Source organism: Schistocerca americana, chromosome 4 (assembly GCF_021461395.2).
Source record: "Schistocerca americana isolate TAMUIC-IGC-003095 chromosome 4, iqSchAmer2.1, whole genome shotgun sequence".
NCBI lineage: Eukaryota > Metazoa > Arthropoda > Insecta > Orthoptera > Acrididae > Schistocerca > Schistocerca americana.
In genome coordinates, this window is record NC_060122.1 from 774,745,206 (window position 1) to 774,763,494 (window position 18,289).

General features: G+C 39.2%; 1 protein-coding gene across 1 annotated transcript in view; it reads right to left on the bottom strand.

Annotated features, from left to right (window-relative positions):
• The window catches only part of LOC124612408 (mediator of RNA polymerase II transcription subunit 23), a 191,425-nt gene that overhangs the window by 47,905 nt on the left and 125,231 nt on the right, over positions 1-18,289 (bottom strand). Inside the window, exons 15-18 of the mRNA XM_047140601.1 lie at positions 6,052-6,194; positions 2,034-2,175; positions 1,819-1,918; positions 193-432 (exon numbers count right to left, since the gene is read on the bottom strand). Coding sequence (XP_046996557.1) covers positions 193-432; positions 1,819-1,918; positions 2,034-2,175; positions 6,052-6,194 — 625 coding nt within the window. The remainder of the gene's footprint in view (positions 1-192; positions 433-1,818; positions 1,919-2,033; positions 2,176-6,051; positions 6,195-18,289) is intronic.

Sequence of the window (18,289 nt, forward strand, 5' to 3'; positions counted from 1 at the left end):
GACTTGTTCTTCTCTTACTTAACACAGAAAGGCTGCTTAACTTCAGAGGCCAACAGTCCTCACCCCAAAATTGTTATTCCCGCTAACAAGAATACACTTATAATACTGTATTTTTGTAAATTGCTGGTGGATCACCTTTTTATTCATGAAATTTACCACAAATAAAATTCTTTTAATCTCAAAAAAGGATACTGTCAACAATGCGCCGAACTAATCGAATGTAATAGTCAAGCTCTGGTACCCAGCTGGCATCATCTGGCTGCCAGGTGAACATATAGGTCTGGTAAGCATCGGACAAGCTCCATCCAGGAGGACGGATATCTCGAAGTGAGCCCAGGACTGCTGACACAAGCTTCCTCTTCAACAATGGTCGGTCACGCAATTTCCGTTCATAATAGTGCAGTGTGTTATACAGGTATGTCACTGGACGATCTGCAGGTATGAAATTGAAGTGTAGCAAGTGATTAAAAAGTTTAGATACATTAATGCAGCTGTCATCACTTTTCAAAAGACATTATTATAACATAAAAAATCAGCTGGTGAGTCTTGTGTAATCCATTTACTGCCTTCTTTACAAAGGCTGCATAATAACACTATTTTTCTTCTAAAAAAATTCAGATGCATTAAAATATGAATGTACATCCTTTACTCATTACTGCTTTTGATTCTAAAAAACAAAAGAGTTCAAAGTGTCCAATCCAGCTTGACCAAAATGAGCAATATGACAATTTTCCATCAATTTAAGAGTTTGAGATTACATAACACCTGGATTTATTAATAAAATGTGCTTATATTTTTCTGTAAGATACATTAAATCTTTTGGAAACATATGCACTCTATGCACATAATTTAGCTTTGAATCTGTTATTTCCAAAATTAATAATAATAACAATAATAATAATCAGAAGCACACTACATGTATAGTCAAGATAAATGAGAGAAAAAGAACAATCTGGCTTATTTTATAAACAGCAGATTGTTTTCTCTGTTTAATGTCTCATATTCTAGTATGTCAGTGATGTAACAACTATAGAGACAATAAAGCACTATATCAGAAGGCCACACTAGCGCTGAACACTGAACTTGCTCTAAACACTGAATAAATGAAATTTAGTGAGCATATGATGCTTTACAATACTCACTGCTTTTGCTTTGGACACAACAGTTATTAATTGCCCTAAAATGGTGTGGCCCCAAAACCTAGTTACCTCTGAAAATGATGGTTTCTGTAAATGAATTTAATTTGTCACACAATGACTATAAAAGGGAAGAAAACTACCGGTGCGCTTCTCAACCTCTGCACAGACAATATATTTATGTGGATGAATAAGCTAAAACAATTGTGGATAAAAACTGCACAAAATATAATTAGCAACAATAGTACAAGCACTTCTTTAAATTCTGTAGCGAAGAACAGGTGTGCAGCTAGTTATGATATTCGAGAGGAAGATGCATACAATATACAGGATGGACTAATAAACACACAAGCCAAAATGAAGACATACGGAAAAGACGGGGGATGAGGATGGGGGAGAGCAAGGGAGGGAGGGAGGGAGGGAGGGGGGAGGAGGAGGAGCGGTAGGGAGAGGGAGAAGGAGAGGGAGTGGGAAAGGAGAGGAAAGTGGGGAGAGAGGGGGAGTAGAAAAGTGAGTGGGGAGGGCACAGAACAGTAGGGAAAGGGGAAAGATGAGAAATCAAGGTAGATACAGGGAATTTCAAGAGTGGCATGGAAGGGATTGCATCAGTCTGTTAAACACAGCAAGGGGACATCCAAAATGAGTAAAAAGTAAGAAATTTATAGCTGTAAAACATAATTACCATGAAATTTGTACAGGCAGCCCAGATGTTCAAGTAATGTCTCCAGTGATTTTGAAACTGGTGGAAGTTCCAAAAATCTATGAATAAGAATATCAAACACCTAATGGAAATAAAAAGACATTGGTTATTAATAATGTAATATAAAAATCGGAATTTTGCAATTTCAAGCAATCAGATAATGACATGGCCAGTAAATGCTACAGAAATTAACTCACTGGCAGAAATCTTAGACAAACATTGCCAAAATAAACAGGTAAGGAATGATATGGTGATGATGGTCCTCCTGTTTGCTCCAGAATTCCTTCTGGTGCAAATTTTTCTGGATATTTTCGATGAAATGCTAGGTGCTTCTCATGCCTGTAAAATAAAAACAATATTTACGTGTCAATAAAGGGCAAAGCAGAAGAAGAAATACAAAAATGACTAGGATATTAATTACAGGCATTTTGGGTGAGAAGCAGAAGATAGGTAGTTTTATTTCTTGTAGTGGTATTTTCCAATTATATTCTGAGTAGGTAGGTATGCTGGAAAACTTATCAGATTCAAAAGCAGAAACTGCTCACACCACTGAATTTATTTACATGATAACAGCAAAAATAAATAAATAAATTAAATTAGCAGAAAATCATATTAGACAGCAAAATGCTCTGTCATTAAAGCTATAGATGAACACAAAGAATGAAAGGTGGAGAAAGCAGTAAGGTATATCTTACAGTAACAGTGAATTCCTGGAACTGAGGACTTTTCACAAAGGAATTCAAGGCACAAAAATAGTGGAGGTGTTTAAAATGTATCTGAATTTATCTATTGCATTTAACAAGGCATTACAGTGTGAAAAATTTCATTTTACTGTTGCTATCCTAAGTCTGCCTTAGCATGAAATTCCTGTCCACTATGTTACGTGGTGCTAATAGTAGGTCACGACCCACCATTTGTTACTGAAACTTACTGAAAGCTGTAAACTACTTTTATAATAATTCAATTGATAAAACAAAAACATATTTGAGACATTAAATTCCAACCTGAGCTAAATGAAATTCATAAGTTAATGACTATTAACTATGGGCATGACCCTATTGCTTTCGATACAGGAAATTGGCTGCTATAAACACCAACTGCCAGGAATCATACGGACTCTAAATTAAGTTATGAGTGTCCTTGATGGTTCAACACTGAGGCAATTTGACAATTTTCCCATCTGCAATTTCTAGAATTTTCCAACTGTTGGACTATTTTACAAATTGGAGCCTCTAATTTACATACATAGATAATTTAAAAATTGCAAAGTATTTTAGATATGAAAAATACAATGCACACTACACTGAAGATTATTCACTATAGACCAAAAGAAACACTAAGTCTTCATTTAGGAATACCTCTTTTACAAGTTATGTTTGTAGCTTTTGAGCACAAAAGACCTACCATATTTACTCGAATCTAAGCCGCACTCGAATCTAAGCCGCACCTGAAAAATGAGACTCGAAATAAAGGGGAAAAAAAAAAAAAAAAAAAAAAAAAAATTCCCGAATCTAAGCCGCACCTGAAATTTGAGTCTCGAAATTCAAGGGGAGAGAAAAGTTTTAGGCTGCACCTCCAAATCGAAACAAAGTTGGTCCATTGTAGTATGAGACACAATTTAGGTCGAATGAATGACGATACAGCTACAGTAGTTTGGTTCGAGTCGTGAGCTAAGCAGGTAAGCTTTACCACGTAGCCATTGCTATGCGTTAGGTGCTCCGTCCGTATTTATACGGGTACCCTTCATTTTCCACGTGCTTCGTATAGTTTGAATCGATTGCTTATTTTGCTTTGATCTGATAAGTGCCATTTTCTTTGTTATAGGTGTTTACGTCACTCTAAGCTGAAAATGCATTACTGTACTGTGTCATGCATTGTTTGTCGCATTCTGATAGTGCATGTTTACCGCCTGTCGCCGCTCGCGGCATGGCTTGCTTTTGTGCGCGCTACCGCCGCGTACAATTAAAAAAAAGAGAGAGAGGAATTGTCTCATTAGCGAAACAATGGCAAGAGACTGCTATTTTTTGTTACTTACACTGCTGCTTTCTTTGATAATGATCAACAAGAACCAAATAATAGACTGCGTATGATACAACATGTTCTGAATGAGAGTTACGCGAAAATTTTTCTGCACAGAAATGAGAGTCATCTTAGATTATAAAATCTAGTCAGTTGCCGTGCTTCATTTCTGACTGTATCACTATTAGGCATAAGAATAATACGAATATAAACATGACACGGTACGTATATTCTTCCGCGTTTGCTGTTGTCTCACTCTAGTTTCGTAGTTTATTAGGCAGACAGGATTTAAACGAGATAGCAGCAAACACGAGCGCTACATATATTCGACGGTAGAAGTTAGTTGTGGCGGCACCTACCAACATTTTTCAGAACTTCCAAATGCTTTGCACTCGATTCTAAGCCACAGGCGGTTTTTTGGATTACAAAAACCGGAGGAAAAGTGCGGCTTAGATTCGAGTAAATACAGTATCCGTAACACACTGATTCCTGAAAATATGTGGGCAACAACTATCAGCTTGTGTAGTAACTTTCAATGATATAAAAGTTTCTTTCATCAGCCATTATTGCAATTTCAGTCTTGACTGGCCAATGTAATTGTAAATACAATATGATCCCTGGCTATGTCGCAGATACTACATCTAATCTGAAGACGTGAAGTATTTACTACTCTACTGCACTATGATGAACACAATTGTTTACTGTACGTATATCCGCTTGGCATAAACTCATCATCAATAGGACATTAAACCCATTCTGTGAACAAATGCATCTGGAATGTGAAATAAATTCTGGCTCTAGCAAGGGAAACAACCCAGATCAAATGGCTAAAACAACATAAAAGTTATTTTAAAGTAAGTGCTACTCATCTTATAGAACAGACATTGAGTCACAGACAGGCACAACAAAAAGATTGCAATACATTTAAGCTTTTGGCCAAAGGACCTCATTCTAAAATGGAAAACACACAAACATTCACACAAGCACAACTCCCACACACTTCACTATTTCCTCCAGCTGCTGAGGCTGGAGTGTGTACAGATACTGTGCCTGATAGGAGAAGCAATTTGTGGGTGGTGGGGGTAAGGAGGACACTGGGGCAGGGAGGGACAACAGGGTAGGGGTGGGGGAAAGGTGTATTACTACCTGTGGGAGCACATAGGGACAAAGTGCGGCTGCTAGGTGCATTCAGAAGGATTTTTTCCTTTTTTTTTCGGGATGGGGGCAGAGGGGTGGAAAAAGAGAGAAGTAGAGGAGTGAGAGAAAAACAGTTGATGCATTAGTGGAATAGAAGGTGGTGTAGTGCTGGACTGGGAGCAGGTTTGCGGATAGGTGGATGAAGGACAGGGACTAGTGAGGGTTGAGGTTAGGGAGGGTTACAGGAACACAGGATATATTGCAGGGTGAGTTCCCACCTACGTAATTAGGAAAAGCCGTTGTTGGTAGGTGCAGGTTGTGAAGCTGTCATTTCAATGACTGCTTACAAACTGTACCATCTGAATCCTTCATACCAACATGTGCTTTTCTGAATACCTGTTACTGTGTTATTGCGCATTTTTCTCTTATTTTTCACTGAAGAGTAAATGTGGAGTTTCAGTGAAGTGACTGAAATACAATGGAAAAGAATATTCCATGGCAAATGTCTGAATAATGTAACCAATTTCACTTCTGATATCTGACTTCAGCAGTGTGGATGCACCAAATATGATGCAGCAACCCACATGTCACCCTTCTCAAGTTGGCATACAGTTCTCTTCTGCTGTGTTTTAGCCACTTCACTGAAATTCCACATTTGCACTTTGATAATGAATAAGGGAAGAACAGAGGTCAACACAGCAACTTATAATTCACTCTGTAGGTGCAGCAGGTACTAACATGTACCGTTTAAAGCAAATCTTTTCTTTTTCTGAAATAACACATTTGTGATTCTTGTGAATGTGCTGGTCATAATTTTTTGTTACAATCTATCATTTCTCCAATGACACATTTCTGCAATGTGTAGATGCTCTAAAATCTCAAACAATGACTTTTGACAAAAGAAGAGTTTTATATATATGAGACATTCATGGATGGTAAAACACAAACATTTACGTATTTTTAAATAATTTTTATCCACGTTTCACCATCTGAGATGTACTTCATTTGTAGGTACTACTGAGGGTGAATATGAGATATCAGCAGGTGTTAAAACTTTACCAATTTGATTGCTTCCAATGTTCTGGAGAATTTTCCTTGACAAACTCTGAAACCCTGTTGCGGAGCTCTGCAGCTTTCAGCAGCAAAAGTTGAATGATAAAAAAACAGACCTGAGCCTCATTTCCCTCCTGGGTACGCAGAGCCTGTTAAAGGATAATAAAGAACTCATAACACTTTATGTTAAAGTATATTACTTAATGAATACCAAGGTAATTAAAAATGAAAGAATTGTAGAAAGTTTAATTTATGTTTGAGAGAAACGAGGCCAATAGGGCACACCATTTGAAAGGCAGGTTGGACATAGAAAAATTCTGAATTTATTGCAAACTCAAACAGTTTCATGCATCACTGATGGCCATCTATCTCACTCTGTATCTATCATAAAATGCTATGGATCAAGAACTGTAACTTTTAAGAGAGAGAGAGAACATCATGCAAGATGCTTCTGCCATTAATAACTGCCATTGTGCAGTCAAGATAAGCTGACTGGCACTTTGCCTTACTGATCACTCAACATTTTCCATTCAGAATTTTTCATTATCAGACTCTTGTTGTATTCACGAGCTTATACAAAGGGTTTTTTCCTTCCATTAGCACCTAAAGCGTTGCCACAAAATTTAGCAATTCTGTAAGGACACAAGCCTCTAGCTTCTATCATTTCCTAGCTCACCCATAGTGCATGTGGTGTGTCTACAAAATCTAGTACTTCTGTCTGCTTCCTCCTCTGCATATTAGTTGTCCATCAGCAGATAGAGAGAAAAAGTATTTATTTATTTATTTGTTTACTTTGTTTGTATGGATGTAGTAGCAAATCAAGAACAGTAGGCATGGGCACTTGTTAATGCACCATAGCATTCACAAGTAAGTTAAGCAGATGCTGCTATACATGCTGCTAACAAGAGACTGTATTTCTATAGGTTAAACCAGGTAGAGTGAACGCTGCATATTTTAGAAGTTCCAAAATGACAGAATATTTTGTAACAAAACTATTGTTTTCAAAATGACTATAAGGGACAATTATTTATCAATGAATGATGCAACTAATTTTTATATTAATCATGTGACTGACTGCCAACTACATATACTACAGCAATTGCTACTCTAGCGTGTATGTTTTGCTATGCTGATGTACTTTGGCTGTCTCTCTGCCTTTCTTAATGCCACACTATTGTTCTGAGTCACACTATACTCAGTGTTTTAACTTCAACTCTGTAAGTTCTAATTATGTACTACTGCCTTCCCAGTTATTGTGCACAATGAATGTTTATCAGCTACAAACAATGGACAGATTTCATATTCCATGTGTTACAATTTGCAATGGATCTGGTTATCACTTCATTTCTTCCTTCGGGAACCTGGATATTCAATGTCTATTGAAACAAAAGAGAACGGGGACTCTTCAATTCAGTAAATAGCTGACAGGTTCTGATGTGATTTCCTCTCCTGTGCCAATTTCTTCACCTCACAGCAGCAATTACTCCACTCTTCAATTATTTGTTGCATATATTCCAATCTGTGTCTTGACCTACAGTTTTTGTGCTCTCTAAGGCATCCACTAGTACCACGGAAGTTACTTTATGATGTTTTACCGTATGTCCTATCACCTTGCCCTTCTCGTAGTCAGTGGTTTCTGTATATTCCTTTCATCACTCTGCAGGATCTAGTCATTCCTGACCTTATCAGTACACTTAATTTTCCTTTTAGGATTTCTGCACATTCTATTGTTTTTTATTTTTAAACAAAATACTGTTGTATTCCTTCTTTCCCTGGACAGTTCTGCACTTCCTTCCTTTCTCAATCAGTTGAAGTATTTCTTTGGTTATCCATGATTCCTTCAGAATTACCTTTCTTAGTTACAATTTGGTTATCCATGATTTCTTCGGAATAACCTTTCTTAGTTTTGTACTTCCTGTGGCATTAATTGTGTCTTCAACAACCACAGACAGTGTGCCACATGCCGCTCATATCTCCCGCAGAAGACACATTTAAAACAGCTGCCACAAGCCACTGATGTAGAGGGCTTGCCCGGTAGTGCTATACATGCCACCAGAGGATGCCGAATTCGTGTTGTCACAATGCCTGAAACTGTGATTGTGATTGGTCCATGGGTATCTTTCAGCTGCCACACACATGTGCTCTGCTTAGACTGTCCTCAGACTACTTTCTGATCACTCCAGGCATACAAATGTCGGTGCAATGAGACTTTACAAACCTAGTACAGTGTGTCCCACTCAAACCTTCTTGATTTCAAAGACCCAGGGGAAGAGGGGGAGGGGGGGGTGACAACGACAACAACAACAACCCACACACACAGCAGATATGACAATGAAAAATGCACCAATCTGCAGGGCATCTCAGAGAACTTATTTATTTATCATCAATACACCTCTACATGAGAACCATTTGTAGCACAAAGAATATCGAGTCTATATTCAATTTCTTGCCAAGTTCTTCGTAACATTTCCTCTGTTATTGTTGCAATCGCATTAGTGATACGATGAAGCAATGTAGGAATATCTTCCACTTTGGTTGCATACACGTGGTCCTTCACGTATCCCCACACGAAGAAATGAAGCGGCATAAAGTCGGGTGAAAGTGGTGCCCAGGCAATGAGTCCTCCGCATCCGATCCAACGATTGGGAAATTTCCTATCCAGGAACTTGCGAACAGCCATTGACCAATGCGGCGGAGCTCCATCTTGTTGAAAAATGATGTTGGGTTGCAGGTCTTGTATCTGAGGGTACACAAACTGCTCCAACATGCCCAGATACACTGACCCATTCACTGCTTGTTCCGCAAAGACGAACAGTCCAGCAATCCTGTTGTGCATTAGCCTGCACCAGACATTTAGTTTCGGGCTATCACGAACATGTTCAATGACAACGTACAGATTTTGCAAACCCAAAATCCAAACATTATACCTATGAACCCTTCCTGATAGATGAAAGGTTGCCTCACGAGAGAATAAATATCTTTCCAGGAAGCTGGCATCCATATCAATACAGTGCAGCAAATTGTTGTTGGCGTGGTTCGTTGTTCGGCATCAGATGTTGCAGAATTTGCACTTTGTAAGCACACATATGAAGACGCTGGTGAACTACACGATGCAATGTTGATCAAAGTACAACAAGTTGCCTAGATGCTTGACGAATTGACTTACATTGGCTTCTGAGAAACGTTTGTCTGATGTCCTCCATTTTCTTTTCTGAAACTCCATAACGTGCACCGCCAGAATGTTTCAGAACACTTCCTGTTGCCAGAAACTTCCTATACCATTCCTTAATTGTTTTCACATCAGGTGGATCACATTCATACACACGATGACAATTTCTTTGCAGAGCAATCGGCGATCTTGTTTCTGCAAACCACACTACTGCTTACGCACACTGCTGTGGAGTTGGCATTTTCACTTCATGCGACCATGCTGCACTCTGGCTATGATACTTGGCACTTCTGATGTGGGAATATAAATTCTTTGAGATGTTCTTCAATGTGGTGCATTTTTCATTGTCATATCTACTGTGGTTTTTCTCTCCTGGGTCCTTGAAATCAGGGAGGTATGAGTGGGACACCCTGTACAGTGCTACTGCTGCTCCAACTGCTACCAAATACTGATAACTAATACCAGAGAGTGAGTGAGTGAGTGAGTGAGTGAGTGAGTGAGAGAGAGAGAAAGTAACATATATTCAATACTGTATACATTTTAAGTACATACATTTATGTTTTAATCATTCTGTAGAGTTTGTTGTGTTCCAGAGAGTCCACCACCTCATTACACCAATGGGCGCAAGAGATGTTTCTGACAGCATGTTTGTAATTAGTGACAACTTGGATATACAGAAGAAGACTCACATCTCTGCATACTGAGCTAATCAATATTTCTTTCACTGTTGGCAGAACGAACTGAAGTTTTTAATTTCTAGAAACAGCCAGGAGTCAAAAGTGTCTAGATTTCTTCATTTTTGCATTATTCTTATAGTGTTCCTCCACTTGTTATATCTACTGTTGAAGCACTTTAAATTTTGCTTCTGGAGGGCAAACGCATACTGCACTTATTCAGTTTCAGAGCCAAAAAATTCAATCTTTGCCTCTTACCTTCCCCTCTTTTGATGAGAAACAAAAGGAATAATCAGAGTACCACACACAGCTCAGTGAACATTTTGCAGCCTACAAAATCGCAGGTGGCTCACAACATTAATTCTTTTTCCCTGGGTAGGAGTGCACATCTTCAAGTAGGGCCCCAAACCCTATCCTATCAGGAAGTCTAAACTGTCACAATCCTTGTCTCAATTATATACTTAAAGTAACTGAAGCTTAGGCAGTACAAGTTTTCATGGAAAATGACTTTAATATGCCTGTTGTCGCAACACTCACCGATCTCAGTTCTAAGTGGGCTCTGCCTTACATAGCTCATGTTGACAACAGCTCCGAACCACAGTGTAAGTAGGTCATGAGTTGGTCAGCCATTAATACTGCAAATTCACACTCTCCAAAGTCCTGTGTCAAGTGTTATGCCACACACAATCACCAACACTGCTTCTTCTACAAAGTGGAATGACAACACTGTCACAAGTCAGGACACTCACAGAAAGTGCCTGTTCAATTTCAATACAGATCTGGCAATAAGGAGATCGAAATGATCTCACATTCTAAATCTTTACCTGCTCCTACGGGCAATATTCACAGGAACAACTGCTGCAAGCACATGAATCACAATGCAATGTGCACAGTACAAAACTTGGCTAATTCAAATCAGCTTTCCTCACATGGGCAACAGCAAAAGGCTTCATCTCTCACAAACCGATAAAAGCAGTCTTTCCAAAGTTGTAATTGACAGTCACATTCAGAGAAAAAGCCGCCAACTATTCACGTCTTTACAGATTTGCAATAAATTAGTACCATTTCAGTTATGTACCAGTGTTTCAGTCACACTGATTAATCAAACAACTTACAAGCAACTGGGACACCCTCAGCTCCAAAAAACACATATGTGACTTATAACCTACAATAGAGACAGTGTGTCTTTTCTTAGGATATGCACTTCGCGAACAAAATATCTAAATACGACTGCATCAATAGCATTCACATTGGTTCAACCGTGTATGTGCTGGGATGGGTGCTTTTGATTAGTTTGCATTAAACACTTGAGACAATGTGCATGTTATTGATACACAAGTTTCCCATGCCATCATCCATCAGTTGCGTGAAAAATATGGGCATTTGTTTGATGGCACAATGGGACATGCAAAGATTTTCAAGTGCATATTATGCTCAAAGACAACGCTCAACCAAAGTTTTACCACACATGTCCGCTGCCTCATGCCACTCGTGATGAAATTGTTTCTGAACTCAACAGCTTAGAACAAACTGGTGTCTTGAAACCTATTTCTGTTAGTCAATGGGCATCCCCTTTGCTTACTACACAAAAACTGAAAGAGAAACCAGACTTTGTACTAACCTTAAAGCAACAGTTAATGCTCAAACGGTTACGGATTCTTTTGCACTTCTACCCAGTGAGGAGCTTATGGATCGCCTTGCAGGTAGATGATTCTTTTCTACAATTGATTTCACCTAAGCTTACCTTCAACTTCTAGATACGGAAACAAAGAAATTTATGGTGGTCAATACACATGGCTTGTGTCAATACACATCTGCTCCTTTGTTATTTCAATGCTTTCATGAACAAATGACATCAAAAGTTCCATGATTTTCAAATTATTTGGATGATGTCATTGTGTGTGGATAAGCACCTGATGAGCATCTCAAAAATTTTGAATCTCTTTTTGAAGTTTTAACACACGTAAGGCTTAAGTGTAATTTATGGAAGTGTTCATTTTTCAATACTGAGGTCTGATATTTGGGACTTCCGATTGATGCCCACAGGCGCTATCCTTCGACTAAATGTTTAGAGGTCATCTGGAGATTACCTCTCTTAAAAATGTACAAGAACTTCGGCAGGCAAACAGACCTACAATATTAAATTTATTGTGGATGCAATGCAAATTGCTGCTCCCTTGCATCATCTTCAGTGTAAAAATGTTCCTTAAAAATGTTCCTTTCCAATGGACTGTAGAATGTGAACAATCATTTCACAAGTTTTAAGATGCACTGCTTAGTCACCACGCCCCATTCATTTCAGTCTGCAAAAACCAATAGAGGTTGCAGTTGACGCACCATCATATGGAATAGAGGGAGTTTTACCTAACAAGATTGGCAACACGAAATCCCCTGTCACATTCATGTTTGAGATGTTGAATAAGGCCCAAGTCAACTGCAGTCAGTTGTGAAAGGAAGCCTTAGCCATCTACATCTACCAACATTCTTCTTCACACTGCCATATAGTGTGTAGCGAAGGGTAACTCATACCACTACTAGTCATTTCCTTTCCTGTTCCACTCACAAACAGAGAGAGGGAAAAAACAATTATCTATATGCCTCCATGCAAGTCCCAATTCCACTCACAAACAGAGAGAGGGAAAAAACAATTATCTATATGCCTCCATGCAAGTCCCAATTTCTTTTACCTTATCTTTGGGGTCCTTACACAAAACATATGTTGGCAGCAGTAAAATGATTTTGCAGTCAGCTTCAAATGACACGTTCTCTAAATTTTCTCAGTAGAGTTTCATGAAATGAATGTTTTGTTCCCTCCAGGAATTTCCATTTGAGTTCACGAAGCATCTCAGTAATACTTGTGTGTTGACTGAACCCACCCAGCAACAAATGTAGCAGTCCACCTCTGAACTGCTTTGATGTCTTTCTTTAATCTGACGTGGTGAGGATCCGAAACACTCAAGCAGCACACAAGAATGGGTCACACTAGCATTCTATACCAATTTCCTTTACAAACAAACCACACTTTCCTAAAAATCTCCCAAAAAATCAAAGTCAACGATTCACTTTCCTGACTACCATCCCTACATGGCTGCTCCATTTCATATCACTTTACAAAGTTGCGCCTAGATATTTGATTGATCTGCCTGTGTCAAGAGCACACTACTAATGTCATCCATACTCTTTTCCAGTCACTCGGGACATTTGATTGGGCAAGGGATTCTCAGTAAATTCAAACTAAGTAAGGGGCCAGTGTCATAGAGTAGACATTGTAAAACCAAACTGAGGTATCATCTGGGCCTGGCAATTTATTTTCAACTCTTTCAGTAGCTTCTCTGTGCCAAGGATGCCTATTACTGACTCCTCCATATGGGAGTCTGTGTGACGATCAATCCTCCTGCATGAATGATTTCTTAAATATGAAATTTAAAAATTCAGCTTTTCTATTGCTATATTCTATTGCCACACCAGAATGGTCATTGGAGTAAATAGAATAGAAACCTGCACCCCTTTAGCAATTTTATGTAGGATCAGTACTTTTTTGGGCTCTCAGCAAGATGATTTGCTAAGGTATGATAGTGATAGTTGTTATATGCTTCGTGCATTGATCTGTTAACAAATGCACGAATTTCTACTGATCTTTGCCTGTCATTGTCTGTATGTTCTTTTTTGAACCAGAAGTGCAAGAGCCTCTGCTTTCTCAGCATTTTCCAAATGTTGTTGCTAAACCACAGTGGATCCTTTCATCATTAATCCACTTACTTGGCATATGCTGTGATTTACAGTCCATTTAAATTTTGCCCATAATTCCCCTACGTTCGTCATGTTGGACCTAAATGATGTCCATTCATTGTCTAAGTGGGATGCTAACAGCTATTTATCTGCTCTTTTTAGTAAAACTACTCTCCTAGCCTTTTTAGTGGATTTATAAACTTGGGTAACCATTGTCACTATGATGACATTATGATCACTAATCCCTTTCTCTTCACTGACACAGTCGATACAGTAGCTTTGTAGCTACAAAGTCTAATATATTTCCACTGCATATGGGCTGTTGAACTAGGTGTTCAGGATAGTAGTTGCAAAGCATGTTCAAAATTACTTCACAGGACTGCCTGCCTATGCCACCTGCAATGAATCCATAGATGTCCCAGTCCATACACAGTAGGTTAAAGTCGTATCATTCATGTTGTCACGAAATTTCATCAGTATCTCCATGGTACAAATTTTTTTTTTCACATGGTAGGTCATAAGCCATGCTCTTTTTAACCAACAAAAGACATGCTTGATTGTACAGAGTACAAGCTACAAAACTGGTCACTACTTCTTTCAAAATACCAGTGTGAAATTTTCTATCACCCTACAGCACAGCTTGCAAATGCTGACACTCTGTCTTGCTTACCTATGGGAAATGATGTGGAATTTGATGCATCAGAACTGTCTTGTCTTCACAGTGATCAATCTGATTTGCAGACATTACAAGCTCTTCCCATCGATTGTCAGTAGACTGCATACACTACTCAATGGGATCAGTCTCTACGATTGCTTAAGTATTACGTTTGGATGGGTTAGACTATAATCCAAGACAATTTTCAGGTGCAGCAGTATGCAAATATCATGTGCAATGCACTCTTCAGAAGAGTGTAATTTTATTGCATACGCCTAATGACCAAACTTGAGTCATGATTCCCACATTGTTACAGCAACATATTTTCTAACCATTATGTAGAGGACATTGAGGAATCATTAGAACAAAGCAGTTAGTGGGCCAGCATTGTACATGGCACAGGCTTGACAAGCGTGTAGAACAGATGACCGCCCACTCTCAACTTGCGCAGATGACTAGGCAGTGGCGCACCAGGAATTTTTCAATTGGCCTGGATCTGACGGTTCTTGGTAATGCATCCACAGTAATTCTGATGGTGGTGGTAGCTGACTGTAACTGGTGCATACACTAGGTATTGAGGTGTTTTGACACTCTTCTTATGTGTTTGGAGCTGAATCAGAACATTTGCATTTGATCCTTCACCTGATGTATCGTGTGTTTTTTACCTTTAATTTAACTTGGTCACTGTTAATTATCTTCTTTATGTGGAGATCATGCAAAGCAGTATCTCTCTAGAATTGTGTACCCTGGAAAGACTTGAACTCTTATCCTTTGCAGCTGTTGTTAGTGTAAGGAAAAACAATATCTACCCTAATTACAAAATGACATCAACATTTCATCATTGACTGCCTTGTATTGGTTTCAGTGGGTGTACAGATTACAATTACTATGCAGCTTGGAGCAGATACAACTTAATTCAAACATAACATCCACCTCAAAGACTCAGCAAAAAGTAGTTCGTAAGTAAGCAACATTTCATTTTAGAGTTTCCTTCGTTTGTTGCTGTTTACATTCTCGGAGAGGGTGTCGATCTCCTTGACAGTCAAGACGCCAAAGAGCTATGACGTGAAAACATAAAAGCACCCACCCACAGCAAGTGAAGATGCTTACTCACCGTCATGACTTGCCGATTACTCAACCTGTACACCTCTTGGTTCAACTCTGCACAAACGGGAAAAAATGTAAGTGTTTTGCGACTTATTCCCTACCTAATACTACTTCATTATTTTGTTGTGATCATCTTTCCTTATCATAAATAGGGAGTAGGAAACGTCATTTGCCTCAATGGCAGGTAACACTACAGTATCCATTTGTTATTTCAATGAATTCAACAACTAGCTTCAGCACTATAAAAGCATTCACTTCTGTATTTTGTTTAGACAATTTGACACAAACAATTGTTTTGGAGAACAATCTGCTGATTTCTTTCTTGTAATTTCAAATTTTTTGCCAACATAATGGCATTCATCATATCTGATTGGCTTCATTCTCTCCTAAATCGAATAGTGAAGCTGAATGTTTCATTCGCAACTTGGAAGCTCAGTTGAGCAAAATTCGTGGTTCCCTTTCCAGGCAAAATGTTGCACCAACCACACTCTGTCTTTTAACATTTCACTGACAGAATTATTACATGATTGTTGTCTCCAAACTCTACTGCATCTATTTCATCTTAGACAGCCTGCTTCAATCATCAATTCTGGAACCTTGTTTTGCATGAAGGATAAAGCATTCTATTCTGCATTTCACAAGCATTGTATTGTGCCTTTAACAAGACTCACAACTGGGACACTGGTGTCATCAGTCAGAAGATGGTACATGCAAATCAGGCACCCACCAATGGCACCAAAATCATCTATTTTTTAATGATTATCATCATCCTGTCGTAGACTTTCATCTTTCAGAAACATTGCCTGCCACACACGAGCCGCCCTTGATAGTGCCTAACATTTGGGTGCAAAGGTCGTCAAACGAACCTCCCATGGAGGTCAACCCCTGTCCACCTATGCAGCCACTGCTGCCTCCACAGTCCCATCATCATTCACAGCAATGTCGGTCAAGGACATAGAGCCTGATATCAGTCTTTGGCGTCCACTGCAATGCCAAACCCACACCAACCTGTGCATTGGATGAACACCTTACCTCTAGTTTTTTGGCATATGTTCCCCATGGTCTGCATGATTAATGTCAGGACACAGGGTCATTTGTGACTTCTAACATTGAGCCACAGCCAACTCCACCAGCAGCAGCATGTATCAGAACCCCATCACAGCATTGCCCGCACCCACATTACACAATGGCAGTGTCACCAGAGTGCGTTGAATTGGCATCACCTCACAGACGGCAACTGTGATTGGTCCGGGCAACTTTTTAAGCTGCTGCACTCAGAGCTCTGCTCAGAATTTCCTTAAAATTATCCTCAGACTACACTTAGATCACTCTGAGCCACAGATAATAGTGAAGTGAGGCTTTACAAACCAATAAAGATGCTACTGCTGCTCGGACTCCTAGTGAATACTGATAACTGGTACTGGTGGAAAAAGAGGAGAATGAGAGAGAGAGAGAGAGAGAGAGAGAGAGAGAGAGAGAGAGAGAGAGAGAGACTACAGGGTACAAAGTTACGAATAGTAAATATTGTATATATCAAAAACAAACTTATATTTTAATCTTTCTGTAGAGTTTGATGTGTTCTAGAGTGCTCACGCATTTTGTGACACCGATAGATACAACAATTCCTTTTGTTGTCAATCAACTGAAGTACAAAGGTGAATCAAATATAAATGGGTTTTTATGTTCTTAAAAAAAAATAAAAAATAAAAAAACCACACTTTATTTTAAAACAAAAGGCAGTAAGGCAGTTACTGTTTATTTTCTACATAGTTTTCCACTGTAGAAATACATTTTTCCCAATGAGAAAGAAGGTTTTTTATCACAGTATCATAGAATGGAGTTGACTGCGTCAGGAGCCAACTGCGCACAAATTCCTCCATGGCCTCGCCAACTTGAATCAGTGTCCTCCTAGAGCTTCTTTCAGCAGGCCAGAAAAACAGAAATCGCAGAGTGATAGGTCCAGTCTGTAAGGAGGGTGATCAAGCTGAGTCCAGTGTATTTCCTCCAGTTTGGAGACTATTAGAGGTACAGTATGGCACCTGGCATTGTCATGGAGGTGGATGACATGCCAAATTGACTGGTCTCATCTTTTGTGGCAATATGCATCCCCCACCTTCTTCAACAGCTTGCAGCATTGATTGCGGGTTGCTCATGCAAATAAATCAATGATCAAAATGCCTCGGCAGTAGAAAAAAAAAACAGTTGAAGGAACCTTGCCAGCTGAGAGTCGAGTATTGGCTTTCACTGGGGCTTCCTCCCCTTTCCTCTGCCGCTCCTTACTGGCTTGTTTGGATTTGGGAGTGTAGTGGTGGACCCACATTTTGTCACAGGTGACGATCTGACTAAAAAATGCATCACTTTCTTTTGCAAACCCTGCTGTAAGCCTCAGACAGATCTCTAAATGTCTCAGCTTCTGATTTTCAGTCAGAAAGCTTGAGAATCCATCTGGAACACAATTTACAGAACTGTAAATCATTTGTAATGGTCTTTTAACAGCTCCCAAAACATATTCTGATCTGTTCTGCAATTTCTGATACTCATGTCCAGCAACTGCCTTCAAGAAGTTCTTGAACCACATCAAAGCTTTTAACTGTAATGCTGATGTGAATATGGCGATTGTGTTACTGATTTTCCACACATTCTCATCATTTCTTGAACCCTTTATGCTAGGTGAACACGCAAGTCCTTGACAATGTTTGATCACCAAACTGCGCAGTCAAACTCTGGAAAATTTCATCACTTGAACTCCTTTACAAGCAAGAAATTTTATTTTAAAGTGTTGTGCTGTGGAGGGGTGCACCTGTTCCTCTGACATCCTGAGCATTAGTGCCGAAGCAGTTGGAAGTATGTAACGGCCAGCTCTCCCCACTCTTAGCAGCCCCATTCAACAGTACTAGCAAGTGTGGGTCT